The sequence below is a fragment of the Myripristis murdjan genome, chromosome 10 (assembly GCF_902150065.1).
Source record: "Myripristis murdjan chromosome 10, fMyrMur1.1, whole genome shotgun sequence".
Lineage (NCBI taxonomy): Eukaryota > Metazoa > Chordata > Actinopteri > Holocentriformes > Holocentridae > Myripristis > Myripristis murdjan.
This window is the reverse complement of record NC_043989.1, coordinates 11712590-11737475: the sequence shown is the minus strand read 5'-3', so window position 1 is coordinate 11737475 and position 24886 is coordinate 11712590. Positions and strand designations below refer to the sequence as shown.

Below are 24886 nucleotides of genomic sequence, written 5' to 3'. Positions count from 1 at the left end.
ACAAATAAACCACAATGATAAGAAAAAAATACACTCGATAGAGAATTTATTTGCATTTGTAACATGATCCTCACAAACAGCACAATAAATGAGTAATATCTATTTTAATAAGACACCAGTGATACTATGAGAATTTAAAAACCAATATCCTGCACTCAAGAGCTTCATGTTGCAAAAAGCAACTGAACCATATATAAAACCTAACACCTATAACCTATAAAAATGATTAAGCTCAATGCATGGATAATAATTTGGAGCAATATGCTCAGATCTTTTTTTGTGTGTGTTCAATAAACGTTAATTCAAACCATTACATGCACGAAAATGATATCCTTTCGGCCAAAAAGTAATGGTGTATCCTCTTGTGTGGAAGGTCCCCTGCTTTGCAGAAATGACTAATTCAGCACAGATGAGTGTTGACTGATCTAATCTCCAAAAGATCAGGCTTCCTGCAATGAATATGATTAACCGGGTCTACAAGGAGTGAACCAACTAATCAGTGGAACATTGTGGACCCTGCATGTCTGGATTACAAGAAAGACCTTGCCATCAGTGTCACTCTCCCTTTACATTACATAGTAAAAAGGACCTGTGTTAATTAAGTTTCTATTCAAACAATTTAAATATAAAGATATACACATCATTAATTATACATACACTGGCTTGAATATATTTATTGAGAATGCAGACTTTACTATTAAACAACTGACAGCAGTTTCACTTAACATTTTCAATTGAAATTAAATTAACTCAAACTCTGTGCTGATGGGACTTTGACAAATTGACCTCTGAGAGACTTTTGTGCTCCTAAACTGAATCAAACTTAACCAAATGGATTATGCATTGCACAAAAGAGTTTGGGGGTGACTATCGAGCAATAAAAGCATCACAATCCAAAGTCAGAGTTTCACTCCAGCTACAAAGAATTATCAGCTCATAATTCCCCCCACTGTCAGAGAACCCTGCGTTCTCGTGTAGTGCTCTTACGGACTCGAAACAGACAAGACGGGGGCTGGCTCCAAACCAACACACAGAAATAGATGTGTCCCTGAGGCTTGCTGTCTGTGTGGCCACCCACCGGTCTGCTACACTAACCCTGGTCATCACCATCCATCACCTAGACTTGCTAAATACCTTTTTATGGTCCTGGGCCTGTTAAAGGGAGGAGCCTTCAACCCCGCGAGGACTCTTATTGCAACTACACATATACAAGTACACACAGTCAAGTAGAAACACATCCACCTCATGCACAAACAATACATACACATACACAAACTTGGATACAGATAGTGCTATATGTAAACAAGCACACAAACACCTACCTATTAACACACCCAACCCAATCATGCATGCTGTCAGCGCTTTCTCACACATCTGCATCAGCAATATGGCAGGGAAAAAAAACAGAAAGACTAAAAACCTGACACCGGTTGTGCATTTTTCTTCATTCAGAGCCTGAGTCCTACAGAAATGTGCATGTGTGTAACATTGCAAGTATCCTCAGACCTCAGAGGGATATCTTTAGTTCCCTTCAGGGTAATTACATACTGTGTCTCTCAAACAGACTGCCTTCAGAGGTTGGAGGAAAAAAGCAAGAGAAGCAGACAAATAAGCCAGAGCTTGATGTCCAATTTGACCATCAAAGCAAGTCCCTCGGTCCCCAATGTTGAGCATAAAGTCTTTACAAACCTAAGTGAGCTGGGAGAGAGAGAGGAGGCAGTACAGTCGAGGCGAGAAGGGCTCAAACTGAATGTGGAGGGTTTGAGTGAAGAAAAGGGAGAAGAGAGCAACTCAAGAAAAGAGCTTGAGCTTGATGAGGATGCACATTGACGGTAAGCCTATGCACACTGAGACAGAGGCAGAGAGAGAGAGGGGAAGAGGGAGAGTGAGAGAGATTTGAGGGAGACCTGCGGGGTTGTTGTTGCTCAGTTAAAGGTCAGTGAAAGGGGATGCTGCATGTGGTGTCAGGCTAAGTGTGTCCAGCTAGAGGGTAACAACCGCTTGTGATGGACACCATATGCAATACAGTGAATAGACACCGACCCGTTCCCTCTAATACAGCCTAAAAGGTTGAGTGCAGCTGATATCAATATTTATTTCACTCCAACACTTACATACACCCCTCACAACCAAGTATCATCTGCATCAGTATGCCATCTCACATCAGGTCTGCTTTACCCTCCAGAGCAGTGATTCTCAATCCTCTGTACCCAGAGCCCTGCTGGTTTTTATTCTATCCACCTAATCAGAGACTTCTCTTCATCTCTTTACCCCGTCCTCTCCTCAGTGTAGTATACTTGCCTGTCAAATAGCAGTTGTGACAGCATGCATCATGAAATAATCATACGCCTGTATCAGAAGTGTACCCCTCTCATTCCCCTGTCAGCCCTATCCTGCTGGGAGGTGCTACAGCTTCTGTGAGACAGGGGAGATGCTAACAGGCTAATATCCTCAACAATACCACTGCCTCACAACTGGCTTTGACATCTTTTTGATGTAAAAGCTCTGTCAGATTGTCTCTCGACAAGACAGGCTATATTGTTACTGGTGTAAAAGGCCTGGTCTAACTGTACATTGGTTAAACATCAGACTGTCAGTATGTCAATCCTGCTGATATAAAAGGCCAGGTTTGTCTGCCCTCTGCCAAAAATTGCCTGGCTTGTGTACATACTTGATGTCTGGCCCCTAAAATGTCTGGCCTCTCTCCTTACTGGTATTTAAGTCCTGGCCTATCTCCCAAGTGCTGTTAAAGGCCAATTCTGTTTGTCTATTAGCATAAAATATGCTGATAAAAGGTTTGGTCTGTGCCTGGTGGTATGATGATTTTTAATCACCAATGTGGCTAGTGGAGCCCAAAATTCAACAGGCATTTTCATTATTTTACTCAATCGACTGCTTTGCCGAATACAAAAGACACTGAAACTAGCCTGCCTAGGGCTGGGCAATAAAACAATATGATATCAATAATATGATATGAAACTAAAGGGGGGGCCTGGGATTTCCACCTATGATTGAGGTACTTAAAAATATTGTGATATTTAAAAATATTGTGATATTTGATTTTTTTCCCATATCGCCCAGCCTTAAGCTGGTCTAATTGTCTGTTAATTGTCTGTTAATTTCCCACCAGTCCTACTGGTATAAAAGGCCTGGTCTGGCTTGTACTGAGCTTTAAAAGCCTGTATTCCTCTGTATTCAAAAAGCCCTATATAGCATACAATTTAACTGTGAGAAGAGCTGCACCTCACAGAGACCTACTTGACTTTCATGAGCAGAATCAAGCCTAAGCAGTTCTCCTCTGAAGTCTGCCTGTACAGACTACTTGGCTCAGAGACACACTGCTTTTGATGACACAGAACCTGGTGACAAACAAAAAAGATCATGAGGAGAGAAGGGGATTGAAAACGGCAGGGGGGAACACAGCAGGAAGATAGGGGGTGGGAAAAGGTGTGGAAAGTCAAAAATACCGCAAAAGCTGTAATAAAGCGTTGTGTCTGTGCATGAGCAAGGTATTATCAACAATTAAAAACAGTTTCAGACCTTATAGGGTCTGAGACACTATTTTATTATTGCAAATTGAGCTTTGCATCTCTGACTTGGCTTTAAATTTGACTTAATAACCATGAAGCCTGTTTTCAGAAGCATGCAGACACATACCAGTGCAGACAAGCCCACAGCAAAGGAAAAAGTTATACTTGCATTGCAAAGTAAGTAATTATGACAGGATCTTATGTTGTTGTGATGAGTTCCTGACAAGTCGATACCTCTTTCAGCCTCAGGGTTTAGATGTGCCCTTCCACAAATTATCCTCTTGTTCATTTTTCTACCTTTGTCCATGAGGACTACTTAGAAAGAGTCTCTTAAGTTTAGTAAAACTTTTAATCAGCTTTCCTCTCTGCATCACAGAGTGAAAGTAATGATCTCCACTGAGCAGAAATGCACTCCACTAATACACAAGCATGTTATATGCAGGATCAAACATATAAAGAAAGCAGGCATTTGCCGAAGAGGATGTGCGCGTGTATGTTTTGTTCTGTGAGAGGACTGTGAACTCCCAAACTGTAGTGTGGTGAGCTTTTGCTTTAGTTCACCTTGAAGCTGACATGTGAGATGACTTTGAAAAAAAGTCCTCAGGCAGAAACTTCTCTGGCAAAAGATCTTAAAGGGGAAGGTGGGACCCCTGCCACGTCTCTCTGTTCTAACTCTGGATAATTGGAAGGTAGAGGTGAGATAAATATAAACAATGTGTGTACTAGATCTCTTCTCGATCTCGACTGTTTTGCACTATGTTAATAACTGCTGACAACTACAGTCTACTCTAAATGACCTATGTATACGTTTAGGTCAAATGCTATCTACATTAAAGGGCAATAAGGGCCAGTTTCTATTTGAGGTTTAGCCCACATACTACATTTCATGCATTTATTTTGTTATTGTACAAAAAACAACTTGCAGAGAAGTGAACTTCAAACAGGTAATGGGTAAGTAAAAAATCCTACTTGGTATCCAGACTTTTTTTTTTTTAAAGAAAGAAGCCGCCAAACTCACATCATGTTTTCCACAATATCCATTTTTTAAAATTTTGTTTATTGTTTGTCTGTATTTTCATTTTTATTTTCCATCAAAATGCAAATACAGTGATGTTTCATAGCTGACTTACTGTAGAGGTCCCCGATGTTGGGAGCTTTCTAACAGCATGTGAACATACCGCCAGACTTCTCCAATCAATGTGTGGAATGATAAAGTAAATTGGACATACATTAATAGTGACAGGATGTTCACTGACCGGTTGCCTATCTCAAGCAAAGTTCAAGTCTCTGCAAGTTGATTTTTGTACCATAACGAAATGAATAGAAACGGATGGCAGCCTGAGAGGCAGGAGGTAAGTAATGCATTCAAAAACCTAAGCCAGTATGGTATGCTTTGGAAAATTGTTGTGGTGTATGAGTGGAGTGTGGTATATAGGCCAAAACCTGAAGCGGAGGCTGGAATGGTCTTTTAAGCATGGTTTTGTTATTGATTGTCAACATTTTTCTTGCATTGTGTCACTTTATTGTTTTTACAAGAAGTTGTTATTGTTGAGTTTTGACTGTCAAAGTTGCCTGTAAAATCAAACTCAAACTTTATAGGAATATAAGGCTTGAACTGAACTGAAATTTAGACAAATTCTTTGGCCGGGCAATCTAAGAACAACACAATCTCAGGTATTTACAAAGGTGACTTTTCCAGTTACACAGACATGTTGAACTCCTCCCCAACCCCAACTCATCTGCCTCTTTCCCTCTCCATTTTCTCTGATCTGATGAAAAGTGAACAGGTCATGAACAGTCCTGATATTTTGAACACAAGAATATTTTGTCTGGGTCCAACCCAAGCCTCCAACCAGAAACAAATGTTGAAAACAACACCGACTAAAGCCCAAGAAAATTCTGTCTGGACATGACCTGAACCTGACCATCACCAGCCAAACCCTTGATAAAACCCAACATTTATACTGTGAAAATTTATTTTCAGGCTACTCATTTACTGTAGTCTACACACTGCAAGTTGCCTTGAGAAGAAAATGGATGAATAGATATAAAGTCTAAATTTAACATTAGCTGGTATCAGTCAAATACATCAAAAAAACTAAATCCAGTATCCATTAAAAGCTAAAAAGTGAGGAAAACACCAAATCTGAAACGTGAGGCTAAAAATCTGACCCAACCCAGCCCATTTATTTGAAATTTCTGTCCTGTTTGAGCCCAATTCACCCAGGCAGGAACAGTCAGGTCCCATTAGGCTTGGAAGCCATTTCAAGCTCCTATCAGGGACTAGAAGAAAAGCACTGTAATGTTGGGACTTACTAGGGTTGGGGGGGAACAGGGTGCAGCTCTTGCAGTGGATGATCTCCTTGACAATGGGCACATCCTGGGAGAGGGGCGGGGGCACCATGCCCAGGCCAGGCATCATGGGGTTCATGGGGGCAATGCCAGTCATCATGCCAAGGTTTGGGTCGAAATCTGGCGGAAGGAGAGAAACGTGGGTGAGGATATAAAATTAATTCCTGGCAAGGTATTAACACATACAGTTTGTAGCAGGTAACCCTTGGTCAGCCATCATTTGGACCCATTGTAGTGTAAATCTTTTGAACTTCCATTCAACATTGCACACTTCATCCTGCATGACTTCTTCTATCAAAACCATTGAGACACAAGCAGCCCATACATAACGAAGAAACACAGCCATTCATGAATAAATCATCTGACAAACCACATGCATAAACAAGTTTTTACTCACTCTCTCTTTCTCCCTCCCTCTCTTTGCCACCCCGCTGTGTGAATGGTAACCTAACAACCTTATGAATAACCTTATAGATGTTTCAGCAGTCGGCACTAAAACCTACTGTACACAACACGGCAGCTTTATTCACAATACTGATACCCACTGCAGCTGGAGAAATATTCCTAAATGTTCACACACGCTCACTTTGGCATCCATATGTACTGTAAATGTACATTCACTTGCACACACACATCAACTTTCAGCACACAGCTTGTTGATTGTTCTGCTGTATGTGCCGCAACATCACCTGCAGAGGACTGTGGACTTGAATTTGTGGATGTGTGTGCTCACCAGGGATCAAAAGCGATTTACTGGAAATCACACATTACCAAGAATATAATTTTAACAAATTAAACTAAAACACCAGATATATATGCCATGGATATGCCATACTACTGAGAGACATTAATAATTACTGCCTTTGCGACTGACTCTTTGAAGAACAAGGAAGATTAAAGTAAGATTAAAATAGAATTGCTAAATGATAAATTATTTACTATTCTGCATGGAATAATTCCACAGAGAAAATGTATATGTGAAAATTTAATTATAAATGGAAAAATCAGAAACAAAAAAGATGAAACTGCAATTGAATTAAGTATTTAATCTGAAACATGACATTAAGAACAAACATTAAGAGGCAAACAGAAAATTCAGAAATCACATACAAAAAACAAATGGTAACACTTTCTTTGGATAGTCCCCTATAGATATTCAACAAGAACATTAAATATCAACAAAAGGTCAGCGCAGCATCAGTAAGCCATGAATTACATTTCAACAACATGTCTGTAAGGTGTTATTATGGATCCCACCAGAGTTCTGGGCACAGTGATTGGTCATAGAAATTCTTGTTCACTAAAAAATGCCTGACATTAGTCCAAACTTAATCACTAACCTTTAACCCCTTGGGTGTATCTCGCACAGAAATCGTGCGGGTTTCATAATAATAATAATAATAACAAAATAATAATAATAAAAAAGCAGATGCCCAGCAATAATATCAGCCAGGCCAACATGTTTGTTAAAATTCTGCAAACAGATAGAAGCGAATGTCAACAGCTAAATAAATATGTTGCTGAAATATAATTTATGGCTGCTGGCATTCTCCTGACCTCTTGTCGATTTTTAACTTATATTTCTAGTGACATTCTGTTGAGGGGAATATTGCAAAGAAAGAGTGATCAAACAAAATTAAGTACAAGCCTAGACAATATTGTAAATTAGAAAATTGGATGAGTTTTTCAAAAAAAAATGTATTTCTCTTTCCCATTTTTATTTTTTAATTGTTTGCCATTTTCAGTTACTGATGTATACATGTAAATGTACTTCAATCAAATGACACCATAAGAGGGCAAGGCCAAGAATGGGTGCATACAGTGACACCTGGCAGGCACTAGGGGGAGTTATACATAACGAAGGAGCGAAACAGTGTATAGTGGGAGAGAGAAACATGAAAAATTTAACTTCTGAATTTATCACTTTCTGTGATTGCATGGTTTTTAAATTTCTATTTGAATTTTCATTTTTTATTAGAATTTGAAATTTTACATTTAACTTACATTTAACAATTTCAAATTGCAGCTTCGTCTTCTTAGGTTCCCGATTATAAATTTCGCTATGTATGTTTACATATTCATATGTACAAGATATTGCGAACAGAATGGAAAATAATAAAACAAACATTTTAGAACTCTTCTGATACTTCATTGCAAGAATGACCTTTTAGGAGAAAATAGGGCTGAGTGTGTTTTATATTACATGCCGTTAATTGAAAGTAGATAGTGTATGCTTCCATAAGTGATTTGTCCAAATCTAGTATTAGTGAAAAATGACTGAATTTAATGACACTTACTGGAAGAGAATAAGGAAATACAGTATGTGTCTTACAGAAGACTGGGAATAGGTCCATGGGGAATGAGAGAGTGTGACAAATGGGGAAAGGAAGTGATAAGGCTAGCTGAAGCAGAACAGAAATGGGGGAAGAGAAACAGATGCCACAAAGAGAGAAAAAAATAGTCCAACAAGACATATTACGTAGCTGGCCGAACTACGAGGGAAATACGTAGAAGCCTGTATGGCGCACTCAGTCTTGTACTGATGACCTCACCATCAGTCTCTAACCAGGTGTCAGAGTGAGGGGAAGCAGGTGATAAGGAAGACCCTGGTTGCCAGGGCGACTGATGACTTCTCCTGCCCAGTGAAGTGAAGGCGGGGAAGACGGATAGCAGGAGGAAAGATAAGAGAGGGTGGAGGGAAGATGGGAGGGTACTGCAGTGGCAATCCTGGATGCCAGTCACCTCACACATAAAAGATTAAGGACATTGAACAAAGAAACAAATACAACAAGACATGAGATGGTCCCTCTTGGATTTTGAAGAGTTGTTTGTTGGTATGACTGTGGCCTAAAATACTTGGTTTCATAATAGCTTTTCTCAAAAACTGCAATGCAATGTGATGTGAAACATCAAAGTGAAATTCATTACAAATTTAATATAATGTAATTCCAGTAAGAATAAAACAGGAGTTGAAACTCACAGTAAACACAGCAAAGACCTCATTATATCAGTCCATTAATATAGATGCTTATGTTATCCCGGTTAGCTATGTAGCTAACATGGATAGCATAGCTGAAAATAAAAATAGACACAAGGCAGCTGGAGCACTTTTTTAAGCACTTGTGCTTGTGCTTAAAAATGAGGATTAATAGCCTATTTTATAGCCAAGATGTAGTTAAACTCTCATCAGGAAAATAAGGCCACTCAAGGTGATGTGTCTAAACTGCAAATTGGAGCAGCCAGGGAAGCCCCTGAAAACATGCTGTGTCTGAAAGTGATGCACCTAGTCTGGAGGAGAAGCATATCTCTGGTGCTGCATTCCAAAGGGTGCCCCATATAATCATACCCTTATGATGTGGGAATCTTGTGATGATTGGACAAAACTGCAGACTCTCAAAAATTTCATGGGGATTGGTTGAAATTGCGTAAATTACTGCAATTGCAAAATCACAAAATCCTTGATTGCAAAACCTTTCTCCTGGAGGCTTTGATTACAAGACTTAATCCATAGCATTTATAGGCTGCTCTATTGAAAATATCTTGGAAACGGTATTCCTGGATATACTCCATCCGCTGCCTAGTCTATGCTTTATTGTTCCAGGAGCAAAACTAGGAAACATTCTTGTGAGTTCATGTGTTTTGCATTGATAGAAAGCAAACTGGTTTCAAGCTCACTTGGAGAAAAGATCTGGTTACATCAGGGCATGGCTGGTGCAATTTCACTGCAGTGCTGCTCATGTTTCCCCTGGTGTATGTGTGTGTGTGTGTGTGTGTGTGTGTGTGTGTGTGTGTGTGTGTGCGCGCGCGCGTGTGTTTGTGCCTGTGTGTTTATCCTCATCCATTAAGAGCCGGAGGCCTGAAGCAAGCGTGCAGCAGAGCTGTGTGTAATAACAGAGATTATTTACTTCTTCCTAAGGATTTTCAGCTGCAGCAGAGTTCTCTCATCTTCACTTTCAACAATGGAGCCTCAGACCTGAGGCCATGTTTCATCACTAACAGACCCTGCTCCCCTCCCTCAGTGGTCCACTTCTTTGGCCTTCAGTCTTCAGTGTGTCTTCTTCATGCATATTAATACTCCAGAATTAGTGAGGATACTCCAGTATTCTGTCTTAGTGCTTGAGAATTGCTGCACGTAAACACATAACCGGCTTAAAGGGAAATTCATGATAATAGTAACCTTTACTTTCAGAGAACTTAAAAAGTGTTAATACAAGATTAATAAAACATGTAAGCAACAAACCAGAAAACATGAACAAATACGAGCAAAAGCAAAACAAAACTGAGTGCCTGTGTGTGCGTGTGCGTATATATGTGTGTATGTACACAAGTGTAAGAGGATGAGGGGTGAGAGACAGGGAGGGATATAAAGTATACATAGGTTGGGTATAGGTTGGGATATGGATACATCACAAATGAAAAAAATACTTTTCCCATATGACAATGAAATACACATAAAGTATAAGCATGCACGCTCATTATTTAGGTTTGACATTAAGATTTATGTGGTACAGACACAGTACACCCACATACAAAAATGCACACAGTCAGCTGGACTTGCTATAAATGTTGTTCATTACAGCTGAGGCAGGTACACACAGATGAACACACACATCAGAAAACTGTATCTGATCTGAAGCCAAAACTGTGGCTATCTTCACTTTCTAGGGAGGGAGATTGGGCTGCTGTGTTCCCTTTGGAGTCTGATTTTATTTTATCTTGCTGCAATATTAATGACTGAGTACAGATTACATTTGAAAGAGCGTGGTGGTGGTTGATTAGAATTTTTAGAAACCCAATCTGAAAAAGCACATAATAAGTACTCCAAAGGGGGACACTGAGTTGATTATCCTGATCTCATCAGGCAGTTCATTCCAGCGCTTATGGGCCTTGATGGAGAAAGCTCAATTATTCTTCAGCCTCAACTGTGGAATGACCAAAAGAGCACTGCCCAAATATGTCAGACTGCATTGGCCCTGGTGGCTCAGTTAACTGAGGTGCACACCGTGTAATCTGACCTGGGACATTTATCGTGTCATTCCCTCTCCTGAATTGCACTTGTAGCCAAATACGTGAAGCTCAATTAGGGTAATATGCAGTCCATTCTTGGCTCTTGGCAGACGTCTGCCTATGGCATTTTGGACTAACTATAATCGGGATATATTCTGCTGGGTATGACAGGTGCACAGGGAGTGAAGGAATGATGAAATGAAAGCACTGATCATAGTTTCCAGTTGATGAAAATACAAAAGAGATGTAGAAAATGAAACTACACTGCTTTCTTAACACGTTTGCTCCAGACAGGAGTCAAAAATGGCTCCAAGATTGCTGCAGTGTGAAAATATATGAGTACTACTAATACTCAGGGTGTCATGTGACAGTCCTTTATGCCATATTCCAAGGTGAACATCCATACATGCCAGCTCAGATGTCAAAGCAATGATACATGAACCCACAAAGGGTACCATGGAAGGCATCACGCTACGCTGTAATAAATCTACAGAGCCCAGACAGGCAGCGAAATTCACTAAGCACTGAAGGTGTTAGCACGTTGACTGTGTGTGGGCATGTTACTGGTGCATTCCCCTGACAGATGTTTCATTGAATCAAGCACACAACATGTCCTGAAAGCTCAACAGCAAATTCAGGCATCCCTGCACCACCACCATCCTCATCCACCCAACAAAGGCGCCCATGTTTATACTTATCTCTAACTCCCAGCATTGCCCAATTACTTATAAACACACTGTTGGTCTCAACAACAATAGGCTAATGGGATGCCTATGAAGGGTTGACCCTTCTCGCTTGAAAACCCACCCACCAGCAGCTTCATGAAGTGAATCGTACTAACAATAATAACAACGGCTAAAGGGATGGATGATGTACATGGCTTGAAATAGTCCACTCATCAGTTCACAAACAGCTGGAAACAGCGTATCACTGCCCACTGTGGTTATGATAACTAATTCCTGTCTTAATCAAAATGTGTATTTCAATATTTGGACCCAGGTTGATCCTTATCAGCCGTTGCGCCTAAGGTACAATCAAGTATTACAAATAAGGTCATGTGAGCACACCAACATAAGAGTGGGCTAAGATGGAGTGAGGCACAAGCAAAAATAACTTCAGGTCATAGAAATTAAAGACACATGCTTTTTATATCCAGATACTGGACAGAAACGTTATGCAAAATGGTCAACTGCTTGATTCACTTGGTTTTACAAAGAGGTACAACCAGGTATTATCAGTCTAACAATGGAGTGTAATATTATTTTTGTGAATTAAAAGACCCAAGGGTAGCATATGTTGAGAAAAGGATTAAACCAAGAGTAAGCACCACAGGTAGCTATTGCCATTTTGCCAACGATGACTTGGACTCCCCAAAGCATCAGAGAAAGGCTGCCCAGTGTTTTAAATGCTCATATGGGAGATGTGGTCAACCAGTGAGCTCTAGGAGAAATAAAAGGGGAGGATTTCTCTCCATCAGCCACCAAACAGCAAGTTGTTTATCACCTTAGGAGGTGCCATTTTAACAAGTTCCAAGATTTCCTGTAAAATGTAATGGGTACAATATCAAGGACACAGAGGGATTCATCTTGGCTGTGGCCTTGACTAATGAATCTGCAGAGACAACATCAACAACAGTAAATGAATCAAAAGATCCAGTAATCTGAGTTGAGGCAGCTATATCATTAGTGGTTGTTGTGATCTGCGCTCTAAAATTGCCTAACAAAGAATAAAAATTCTTCGGCATCTCTCGGAAGAAGGCTCAATACTGGCACTGTGGACAGCATTTGTGGAAAATAGCCTTTAATTCCAACGATTCTTCAGTGAGGTGTGCTTTTGCATTTAACTTCCAAATAATACTTTTTTCATGCATTTTTTTTTAATATACAAGGTGAACATGGAGTTAAGCGGCTTTCCATTTCCATTCGGCTTTTCTACAATCTCTTTTTAGGCACACGTATTCTCAGTTAATCAAATGATACACATTAAACAGTTTATCATGAATAAGCCTTTAACAGAAATATAATGAGCCAGAATGCAGTGCAAAGCAGTGTGAAAAGGGTAAGCAGGTCTCTTTGAGTCAGTAGTCTGAAACTCCATGGAGAGATTCAGAGGGCACGATGGTCCTCTTAACAACAAAAGAAACCTTCTGGGCTTGTGTCCACCCACATATGGCCACACAGCTCTGTCTTATCCTTTCTACTGTGCTCCGCTGCAAGCTTTAGTCTCTATTCTTTTCCATGCTGTAAAATTTAAATCCACAAGGTCTCCTGGCAAATATCTCTTCTTTGTAACATGCATGTGTGCATGTGCCTGCATAGAGAGACACATATACACACACACACAAAGATGGCCTCTAAGGTTATTACACTCATTCTCTCTTTCCCTCTCCCTCTTATTCTTCCCTGTCCTGTCCTTTTTGATGTTGAACAATCTGTTTCCCGGGGGTTTGTTGAAGGTAATTACATTTGGAGCTGCCCATCAATCAAGAGGTGCAGAGAAGAATAAAATAACTGACATTTGATTGTGTGAAGCTCCTGGCTATTAATGTCACACTCCTCTCCACTCCCTTTTCCCTCTCCTCTGTGACTTCCAGGGTAAACGTCCCTCCCAGCAGAGTCAGCGGTGGGTGGAGGTTGGAGGGGGACATAAGAAGCTGCTGTGAAGCATGCTGGGTAATATTCTCTAATGAGGCGAACTAGCCATGGTACCTGGAACCCCACCAGAGGCTGAAATCTGCCTCTTTCGATCTCTGCCAAGAATCTCCCTTTTTGCATTTTCATATGGATGTTATCCACTCCATTTCTGTAACAGAAACATTTCTGCAACATCCAGAAATCTGTGGCTTTTTCTACTATATGCATCCTAAAAGTTTAGACAAAAAAACCCTTCTGTGCAAACTCAGGATTTGTTTCTTCCACCTTACATTTCCATTACATCTAAATAAATATCTATGTCCTTGTGCTGCTTTCCAAAATCTCTCTTCTTTATATGACACCTCCCTGCTGAAATCTCTATTACAGATCTTGCTTTTAAAAAGTATCTAGCGTATCATCTAACCTATATCTGCCGCCGATACGAACTGTCAGAAAGTCCCATTTCAGTGGCCCTGTAGCTACTGCAGCATTTTCTGCCAGACGTCTCTCCGAAGTGAGGAGTCTTTGTCTCACCCCTCTGTCCGCCTACACACAGCCAAAAACCTCTGGCATCTCACCAGTGCAGCTCTTGAGCAGTCAGCAGTAAAGGACACAGCATTCAGCCCAAGCATGGGAAAATGCTTACGGCAAAGGAATAACTGTCAGCTAATGTATTTCCTAATGTTAATCCAGGTGAGCTAATATGTGAGAATGGGAAGACTCTAACTCATATCGGTGGCGGTTTTGTACCGTGTAAATTCCTGTATGGAGTACTGTTTGGCTGATTTGCCAAAAAGCATGACACTGAGTTTTTATATATTCCAGTGTGCTCTGGTGTGTTTGTATGTGCATGTGTGTGTGTCTTGCAGTGGCGGAGGAGTTTGTGGCAAGCGTAGGACAAGTGGGCAGCAGCAGACAGAAGAGTGGTTGTTTATTCAGGGAACAGTCCTTGGTCCCTTGAGCATCCTTATCTATACTTCAGAGTGTTTGTGTGTGTGTGTGTGCGTGTGTGTGTGCATGAGTGAAAAGTGAAAATGAATTCAGATAAAACTTGAAATGCATGTGTATGAAAAGTTGAATTATTTCTACAGTAAACAGTGGGGTGTGTGTGTTTGTGTGGCACGGCAGCATCTTTTGTTAGCTCCCAAAGTCGTCCGTACTTGGCTGGCGAGGCTGTGCTGCTACAGTAGGCATTTTGTTTGTTTAGTTTGTTTTTGTTTTGTTTTTTTGGTGAGACAAAATTATTCTTTTAGTTTTCAAGATCAGATTTGAACACAAAATATTATCTGCTAAAACCAAAACCAGCATTAGCATTTTTTTTCCCTTTTACTTTGCAGATCACTAAAATGACTTTCACTGAAATGCAGATTAGGTTTCGAGGCTCCTCATGCTGTGTAGCTTTTGAGGAGTTGGCTGAACATACAGTATATGAAATGATACAACAGCTAGAGATACAGCTCTCGGGCTCTATAAATCCATCCAGGTCATATAAAATGCATGCAACACACTGTCACGTGTCTTGAATCATCAATGGCTTTTGGGGCGGTCTCAGAGAAATACAGAGGAGGAACTCTACAGCGTTCCATCTGGTTCCACTTGCTCTCTGGATATGCTCGAAAGAACACTGATGACGGTTATGGAAATGCATGCTGAATGCTCATGGAGTGGGACATACTCTCTCTGCCTCCATCAGTTTTCAAAAGATGTTGAAACCAGATGTTGATTTTAGTTACTACTGCCATTTTCACTCCAATCCCAAGGCTCATACCGTTGTTGTGATTTTACTAACCAGAGCTTCAACATCATTCGCCAACCACTGTGTGTCATGATCTCTCCACGTCTCCGTAATGATACAGGACCAAATTTCCGTGACCAGTATTTGTCAGAATCTATATTCAAATGTTTCATTTTGTTTCACACATGATGTTTAGCTGGCTGATAACCCCTTGCACTCAGCATGGCTTGAAACACTCAGTTGGCTTACCAAAACAAATTTCAGTCACGCTTTCGTTGGATAGTCCCTTATAGATATTCAACTGAATCTCAATAGATATATACGTTAGATATCAACAAGAGTTCAGAAGAATGTCAATACAACATAAATTACATTTCAACATATCTATTGACATTCTGTTCTGATGTGCTTGCTGTATTTGAACAAACATGTAGGCCTAGTTTGCAGTAGATATGCAAAAACAAAACAAAACAAAACAAGAACACTATCATCAAATTTCAGGTTTTAACTGGTTCTCCATGATGGCTGTCTGAAGTAAGATCTGTTTAAAACGGCAGGAAGGACCAAGGCTGGAAGAGGTTTACCTTACTGACTGTTATCTGTGGGCATTACAAATCTTACAGAGCTCTATGACCCTCCGTGAGCCAATGTGTTATGAGGCTGTGCACACATTCTGCAGAGAGTAGCCTCTATTCACAGTCATGGATAACGATAATGACAAAATTGATAATGATGACGATAATGATTCAGGTAGAACACAAAACCTATTTTCACTGATGCTTATGGTCAACTATTATGTTTGCCACAATACACGATCAATAAACTATTCACAGATATAGCCTTGGAATAAAATCTCTGTTCAGAAATAATACAATGCAGTCTTTTATTCAACAGGACAAAACAGAACAAGGCAATTCTCACCTTCATCCAAACAGTGCACTAATACAAACATGTACTAATAACAGTGGAGCATACAGAACCACTGTTCAGTCCATCTATAGAAATAACACTGTCATCACTGCAGATGTAAACCAGGCTTTTCAAGGCTGCAGAGATTCAAAGCCTTTGTCCATACTGGACTGTTTATCCAGCTGTCTGTCTGCATAAATCCACTTGGCTGAGAGCAGGGAGAGACTCATTGGTGGAGAAACACATTCCTGGCACACAGTGGATGAAATAGAGGCAACCTCTAATGTTATAATTGAAGCATTTCAGGAGAGGCAGGCTCTTTTATTGAATGGGTCTGAAATGGACACATGAAACACTGTTTAAACACACTCAGACAACACACACATACACACAGATGAGGTAGAAAGGGACAAAGAGAGTGATGTAGGGAATTCTCTCCAGCTGTTTACTGGCAAAATAAAAAAGAGAGGAGGATGATGTTCAGTCATGATGGGGAATCAATAACTAATCCACCTGGATTACCGCAACAGCACAAGCTGTGCTGGTAACAAAGGCAGCATGACAGCACTGGACTGCGTCTGACTATATGTGATTGTTTGTGTCCAAAACTGTGTTTATTTGTGTGTGTGTGTGTGTGTGTGTGTGTGTGTGTGTGTGTGTGTGTGTGTGTGTGTGTGTGTGTGTGTGTGTGTACGTATGAGATCACAAAACCCTACAGTGGGTCCAGAGGGTCCTCAGCAAAATGAGTAGTAGTGTAAAGCGGCATGAAGCAAATTAGGGCTGATTTAAATGAAGACCCTTTAGACTCAGCTGAAAAAAACATGGGCTAGGCATGCAATTTGATGGATGATTCTATACGGTTATCATCAGAAGCATGACTCACAGATAAATTACACAATTTTATTTGTTAGCTGAGTCTAAAAAGGTTCCTACTTAAATCAAGCCTGGGCAATTTTACATAGTGTACTTTCAATTTCAAACAATTTAAATTACAACAAATTGCTACAATACAAAAAACTGCATGAGCGATTATTTTAACGAGATGTTTTAGTCTCACCACTTTGAACGTATTTGTCTGTGTTCTCATTTGTCAAACCAAATTATCTTTACATTTCAGGGTCACAGGAGCAAAATCACTTCACATGGGTGGCCACGGCTCAGTGAAAATCAATATGGGGGTCTGGAACATGGAAAAGTTTGAAAAGCCCTGCCCTAGATTGCTCGACTGTTTCCCCCAATGTCGACAGAATCTTAGGCATGAATAAGAATTAAAAAAAAAAAAAAAAAGAGGTGAGCAGAGGTCATGTTTAACATGGAGTGAACATCTAACACTCAGATGAATGGTTCTGAAAGAGAATTCCCATTCATACATTAGGCTGCTGTTAGTGGTCAACTTTGAGCTTCTTACTCCTCATAAATTGTTAAAGAAAGGCAGAAACAGCGGGGGCAGGAGGAGAGAGAGCACTCGTGGATCTCTTACCCATCCCTCCTGGGTTTTGACAAGGAACATTCTCCTTGTTTAACTGAAGCACAAAAGCATGGGCGGAAATTATATTACTCTGAATAATGTATGTAAAATACCTTTAGAGTGTGGTGGGATGATAAAACATATTTCTGATTTTTACATATCAGAAGTATGTTTCCTTTCTCCCTTTGGGTGAAAAAGTGACTTATTTCTTTGTTACCTCTGACTCAGCCACATCTGTTGAGTTTGTTTTGAAATCTTGACTCTCTTTATCATAATGTGCAGTTGCTCTCTTGATCCTCTCCTGGTGGTTAGTGAATCATTCTGTCTGTTGCTACTATGTCTGGTGCAAGCATCCCCTTTCCATGTATTCATCTCCTTGCCTTTCTTGCTCCCCAAAAGCTGAACAGAGCCTCTCCCCCTATCTTCTGTTGTATCTTGAAAATTCATCTCTTTGTTAAGCACTTCAGAAGCACCTGACCCATTTCTTCTATTTCTGTCTAGCTCTAAACTTGTATTTCTCTGCATTAAATAATCCAAAGACAGAGGATTTTTTTTTTTAACTTCTTCTTATTTACTTGGTGATAGAAGAAGTTAAAGATTAGTTGTGTATTTCTCAGCCCAGGGTATATTAAATTGTCAGTTCCCATCATTTATGATCACACATAGTTGAACCTAAATGCTGGCTTTATTTACTTGAAACTTAATATTTTGTTGAAGCTTCAGTCAGTCAAACTTGCGGGTATGTAAAGACCTTTGAGACTGTAAACAGTGATTGCTCGCCTTCAAAACAGTCAAATAGAGCATTCGCTGTTGGCATACAAAATATTATACATGTCCATTTTGAAAACAGAAAAATTAGAGTATAGTCAAAAATGTCAAATTTGTCCTCTGAAAAAAATGGTCGTACATCCTGCTCTTTAACAGATTTTCATTTAGCATTTACTACATTTAATACATTGCCTTGTATACATCCACACTGTTCTGCTACTCGGCTAATCCTGCGTCAATTTCAGCGCAGGGTCCAACTCTACCTCCGGCTTGGGAAAACACTGACTGAGTGGTCACAGTTTCTCGTTACTATGTGATATTTACCATTATAAATGATGTGAATGGACATTTTAATATGAGCTGAGCTGAAAAATACTGACCCTATCCTTTAAGGTATTCTACTGTTGTGCTTCTGCTTAGTAGACAAGGGTGTTTGCTTCATGCATGAGATGCAAATGTAAAGTCCCTCAGGACCAACGTGGGTGTTTTCTGTTAGGTTAGCTGATAAGACCTCAACTCAGATTGATGTTGCCTGCGCCAAGATGAGGTCAGCTTTGATCAAGGTCAACTCAGTATCCAGTGATAAAGATAAAGCTGTCCGCCCTAACAGGAGCACAGACAAAAGAACAGTCATAGCAGAGGCAGTGACATGTCAGTCAAGTGGTCTATAAACTCCCAGACAGACATAAGAAGACAAAACTGAAAACACCTGTTTGGGTGCCCATGGAGTTCAACTTCAAATGAGCTCAGATGAAACTATTGTACTGCCTTCATTAACAGGGAATCAGCTATCAATTACATTACTCATCAGCTGCTGGGTTTTCTACACAGTTTTGGCCTGTAGTGTTTGAGCCAAGATGAGCATTTCAATTTGACTGAGTGTAGGCTAAATGTGTAAAACAGCTCAGCACTGTGAAAAACAGATGAACAGCATGCGTTCTAATGCGGCCGGGGGTTACAGTGTCTGACTCAGCTGTAATGAGACATTAATGGAGATGTTGGGTAATTTGGGATGATGGCGAAGGGGGGATCAGGAGAGAGGATGAGGGAAGAAAAGGGGGAAAGCAGCTGTTTTTCAAGGTGATGTACTGCATGAGGGGGGACACAGCTGTCCCTATGGACCCAACTCCCCTCCCTTCTTCCCGATACACCGCCCTTATGAAACCACTCCTGCCACCCAAGTGCTTAAATGAAGACACATTACCCCAAGTGAGGCTTTATCTATTCTTTCACAGATGGATCAAGGCTTCTTACTCTGTCTCTGTCACCAGTATCCCTTCTTATCACATCAACACAGCTCAAAACCAACTACTATATACAGATGATTTTAAGTATGATTCTCTCTAGAGGAGAGCAGGCAGGGCCTCTGCTGAGTCTGAGAGCAGGTAAGTAAGGCAAATGAAATTCAAGTGGAAAATTTCCGTAGGAGGCAGTAGCACCCTCCACACACACTTCATCTGAAATATGGACTGTTGAGTGCAGGTGTATGTTCACTCTCCACTCGTCATCTCTAACACTAGGTGCAAGACCACTGCTCCACTCCCCCTTGGTGAGGAGTTCTTCTGCCATTAGTGAGCCTTTTCTCTCTCCTTAGAAGAATGGCTTTTATCTTTCATATTTGAAATAATATGCCAGACCTCTCTGTGCATGTGTGTGTGTGCGTGCATGTGTGTGTGTGTATGTATCCCTTAGGATTTCTCCCATAAATGTACTTGGAGGACTTGACTTGGTGCCTGCAAGTGTGTACGCACACGCACGCATGCATGCACACAACACACACACACACACACACACACAGACACACACACAGAGTCAGGCCTGGCATATTTCAAATATGAAAGTGCATTTCAGCTAAGAAATGGGAAATGATTTATAAAAAGGCTTTAGGGAAAGCCGTTCTGAAGAGAGAGAAAAGACATGGCAGAATAACTTTTCATAGATGGAGAGTGGGAGGGTGCTGCTGAGCCTAATGTTATAGATGATGAAGGAACTGGTAAGGCTGAACTTAATATTTTAGATGCACAGTAGAATGTAGTAGCTGAACATCATATAATAAACACTGCCTGAGGTTGAGATGACATTGGATAAATACACCAAATCAATGAAGCCTCACAGATTTTCCATTCATACCACCCGCTGTTAACCCAATGTTATCAAACCAACAGCAATCAAACTACATCGGTCCAGTGGACATGGTGCTCAGCTCTGTCTCAAAGGTGCGCCAACCCACAAATTTTTATTAAGATACATCTGTTTATGTGGCTTCCAGATGATGTGAAGGAGGACCACAGAGCTTGGCTTTGCAGCAAAAACCAAAGCAGGTACACAGGTGAGTAGAAGTGGTTATACTTGGTAAGACTTGGTTATCACTGGTTATCGTTATAGTTGAGTTAATCTTAGTTTTCAGTGGCTTAAAGCCATTTGAAAATTAACAAATACTTTTCTTCTCCACTAAAGTTCAACTAAACTACAACAGTTTGTAGCATTTAAGGGGTTACATGAAGAAAAGGGAAGGTATTTGATGATGCTTTCCAGCTGGGTTTGCTAGTTTGCAGATGTTGACCAGTGGAGCTAGTCAAAGAAGGACTGTCTTTGATAATGTCATGTTAATGTAATAACTACTGTAAGATTTTGGTTGATTTCTGACAGTTGTCTAGCCGCTTGTATAACACAGTAGGACACATGCATTCAAAAGTTCACAGTAATTTTAGTCAGTTTTAGAGGCACAGCACAACATATCTGCACAGTTCTGCACAGTCACAGTGTGACACACTTTACGGCTGTACTGACTTGCTTTGTCACCATGGCAACTACCCATAATTGCCAATTTATTCTGTGCCAGCCAAATGAACATGGCAAACAGTCCAGTGAGCATCTGACTCCATTCAAGTTAAGTGCCTGTAACAATGGCATATAGTCGTAAAATGATTTCCAGTAAAGTTGTTTGTTTAACATGGCTAATACTGTGTGATGTAGCCATTGTTGTAATATGACTACTTCACGATTTGAAGTAGGATCCAAATGCAATCCTATTTGAATGGTGAGCTGAATATTAGGGATTTATATTCAGCATTATTTGTAAGTTACAGCTGGTGAGCAGAGGTTAAGATTCAAGACAGCTGAGGGTGCATGCTGAGCACAGACAGCCTGCGAGTAGACAGTGAGCCTCGGGTACACTTTAAAACTGTGACTGACTGCATTTTCATCCATGTTAAGCTGCCAATAGGAAAAGCTGGGAAGTAACTGGTTATGAGAGATAGAGGATGAGAAAATGATCATGCATAATTGACATCACCTGGAGAGATCTTCTCAGAGGTTTTGATTTACTAACTTAGCACACAGCCTTTAGGTTTAGAGGCTAAAACTTCTACTGTCTTGTCACTGATCCAACCTAGCAGCATTGAGTCAATCCAGCCTCTGTCTGCGAGCCTCTGGGTAAATGTGAGTGTGCATGTGGCTGTGTGTCTGCCATCTTACGACTAATAATAGACTTATAATTCCATCTTGCTATCTCAGCGCAGCCTGTTCATTTCAATACAGTCAGTCCGAATGTCTGAAACACACAATGGAAATCCAGTATATTCTGGATGTTACGACAATACTGTATAGGAAAAAAAAAATTCCCAGTGCTCTATGGTTAATCAATTCTCTCTAACCACAGAATTGGTGAGTTGATTTTAAAAGAATGGTGTTCACTAACCATTCTAGTTATATGATTTAAGTTGCATTCAAACGTCTTTAAGTCAGATAAGAAAAGGTGGATGTGCTGTGCTGTGAATCTACAACATCAAATCCCATGTACCACTGCAGCATGCCCTCTCCTGCTAACCTGACAAGTCAAGTTCACGCAGGTTGCTGGCCGCAGCGGGACTGTGAGAGTCCCCCTGCACTGTCAAGGAGCTGCCATTCTTTCTGTTGTACCAGCAGGTAAAATCAAAGCATGTAACTGCTGACCCCAGTTAGAGGGTCACACGGGAGTGAAATTGTTTTCCTGTCCTGCCCAATCTTGATTTATTTCGTTCCTTCCTGCGATTGTTGCCATATAGCCAATTCCTGTCTTGAGCCTGTAACAGTCCTGATTATTTCATGTTTATACTTACACAGTCTTGGAACTTATGATTTAGCCTCTGTGGGCAAAAGCCAGTGTTTCAGGTCTTCAGTGTACCTGCTGGCTGCTTGCCTCTCTTTCTGTTTCCATTTTTTTTAAATTACATGAGTCAAACATTTCTCCACACAATATACAAACAATGATAATTTAGGTCCAGGTGAAATTTGTTCCCCACACACACTGTTTAACTTCATGCATTCATATGCAGATATATTTATAGAGATTAATTTATAATGATTAACAATTACATAACTTCCATGCAAACAAGTTTCAGGTCTATGTGAGGGAGACGAAACCTAAGCAAAGCAAGGAGAGCTGATTCAATCCCAGGCCACTGCGGCTTGGCATTAGTATGACATGGTAGGCATTCTACACTGTGAGCCACCAGGACTCCCCCAAAATGCACCCAATTTTGGACTGGGGCTTCAAGCAGCAATATTGCACCAATACCCTGGTGTAAAGCAGACATTTGTCATTATTTAGGTCAGCACTTGTCAACTGGTGTGTATGAGAACCAAGTTGAAATAAATGGTTCAGTTTAAAAGTATATTGCATCTTGTCTTTGTTTTTCCTCATTTTTCCTCTAAAATACATTTAAAAATACATTTATTAAAACTGCGATAAACTAATAATGTGATTAATATGAAGAGAGTCAAATGGTGGCACAACTGGGAAAGGTAGAGATCCTCAGGTCCAATATATATATATATATATATATATATATATATATATATATATATATATATATAAAGTCTAAACATAACTTTTTTTTTTTATTTTACTACTTAAACTTGGAACTAAACTTTCCTTTGAAATTAAGCAACATAGTTAAACTGTCTAAATCATGAAAAGTAGGCACTGGAGTGAGCTAGGGAGTAACCAGTGTTAGAAATTTGCACTGTCAGCAGAAATGATGGCCTGTACCCATATAAAACTCAGTAGTAACAGCTCTGCGCGGAACAACATCTGCAGCAATGTATTTTAAAGTTACCTTGGCAGAAGCTACCACTGCAGAGACACTTTGCTGTGACATTATTGTCTGCAGAAGCCCAGGTGAGAGCCAATGAAAATCAAAATGCAAAACAAGCATAGGAGATTTAACGTCCCCCTGACCATCTACACCCACTTGCAAGCACAATAGATCACAAAGTAGATATGTAACTGCAAAGGCCCTGATCTCACCAGTATAACTCTGTATAATAAAGGAAGAGGCTGTGTCACACAATTCAAATTTTATAGATTTTCATAAATTGGAACTATATCGCCCTGCCAGAGCCAATGGTATTTTTAATGCAGCAGTGTGCTGAAACGCTTGTAAAAGGGGCACGCAAATGATCAGAGGGGGGCGGTGGTGCCAAAATACCACAAGCAGTAAAACTGAGACGATAATCCCCATTCATAAACAGGTACAATGCCTGCTGTCACAGTCTTACCCACCAGCATATTGTTAGGCCCTCTGGTGAGTTTTATGAATAACCCCTGATAACTAACATGGAACTATCAATGTTTCACATTTCTGAACTCAAATAAACTGAGGCAGCCTGACAAAAAACAAACAAACAAACAAACAAAAAAAACAACACAACACACCCTCCCCTCATTGTTTAAAATAAATAAATAAATAAATAAAAAGTTTCCACTCCATTGGGATATCAAAACAAGTCCTACTGTCATTTCAAGGCTTGTGTGGGTTCCAGTTTTGGTTAAGTTTCGGCGAAGTTTAGGTTAAGTGGTACCTGGTAGGAGTGGCTGTCCGGTCATGCTCATGGGAGGCATCCCCAGGTTGTTCATGGCTGTTGCCCAGGCGTTGGGGTCTGATATGGGCATCGTCATGGAGTTGGAGTCCATGGTCATGTTACGGATCCCTTCTGCAAAAGACAGAATAAAAAGAAAGAAAGACCGTGAAAAAACAAAATTACTCCTGACCACAGAATGATTGTGAAGTCTACTTTTATGGCACAGTTTCTCTCTGCTGTTTTATCTACCCTCATTTCAATTTTGTGTTCTGAGTGGAAAGAGAAGTTGAGATGAGAGAAGAGGCCACAGTGACCCTGCGGTCAGTCTGACACTACTGAGTGTAACAGCACTGACATTCAGAATTTATTCCTCCTGACGCTGCAAACCGTTCAACTTCCGTTCAGAGGTTAAACAGCCTGGCCTCCTGACACTTCCTGTCTAAGAAACCTCTGACCTCTACCGAGAGTCTACAGGTGACGCTGCCGCTCCAACACAAGCACTCAGTGAAAAACAGGAGTGCATTCATACATAACAACAAACTGTCCTGAGAATAAAACGAGTACTTCTGTAACAGATCAGAGCTTGCATTTGAAAGCCAGAGTAAGAAAATAATACAGCGTAAAACAAGATTACCATGGC

At 40.4% G+C, this 24886-nt stretch overlaps 1 protein-coding gene across 2 annotated transcripts in view; it reads right to left on the bottom strand.

The window, feature by feature from the left end:
• LOC115366736 (ecto-NOX disulfide-thiol exchanger 2-like) overlaps positions 1-24886 on the bottom strand; it is a 194767-nt gene that overhangs the window by 30563 nt on the left and 139318 nt on the right. For both annotated transcript variants that reach the window (XM_030062321.1, XM_030062320.1), the window contains 2 exons: positions 24247-24378; positions 5847-6002 (listed from right to left, as the gene is read on the bottom strand). In XM_030062321.1, coding sequence (XP_029918181.1) covers positions 5847-6002; positions 24247-24378 — 288 coding nt within the window. The remainder of the gene's footprint in view (positions 1-5846; positions 6003-24246; positions 24379-24886) is intronic.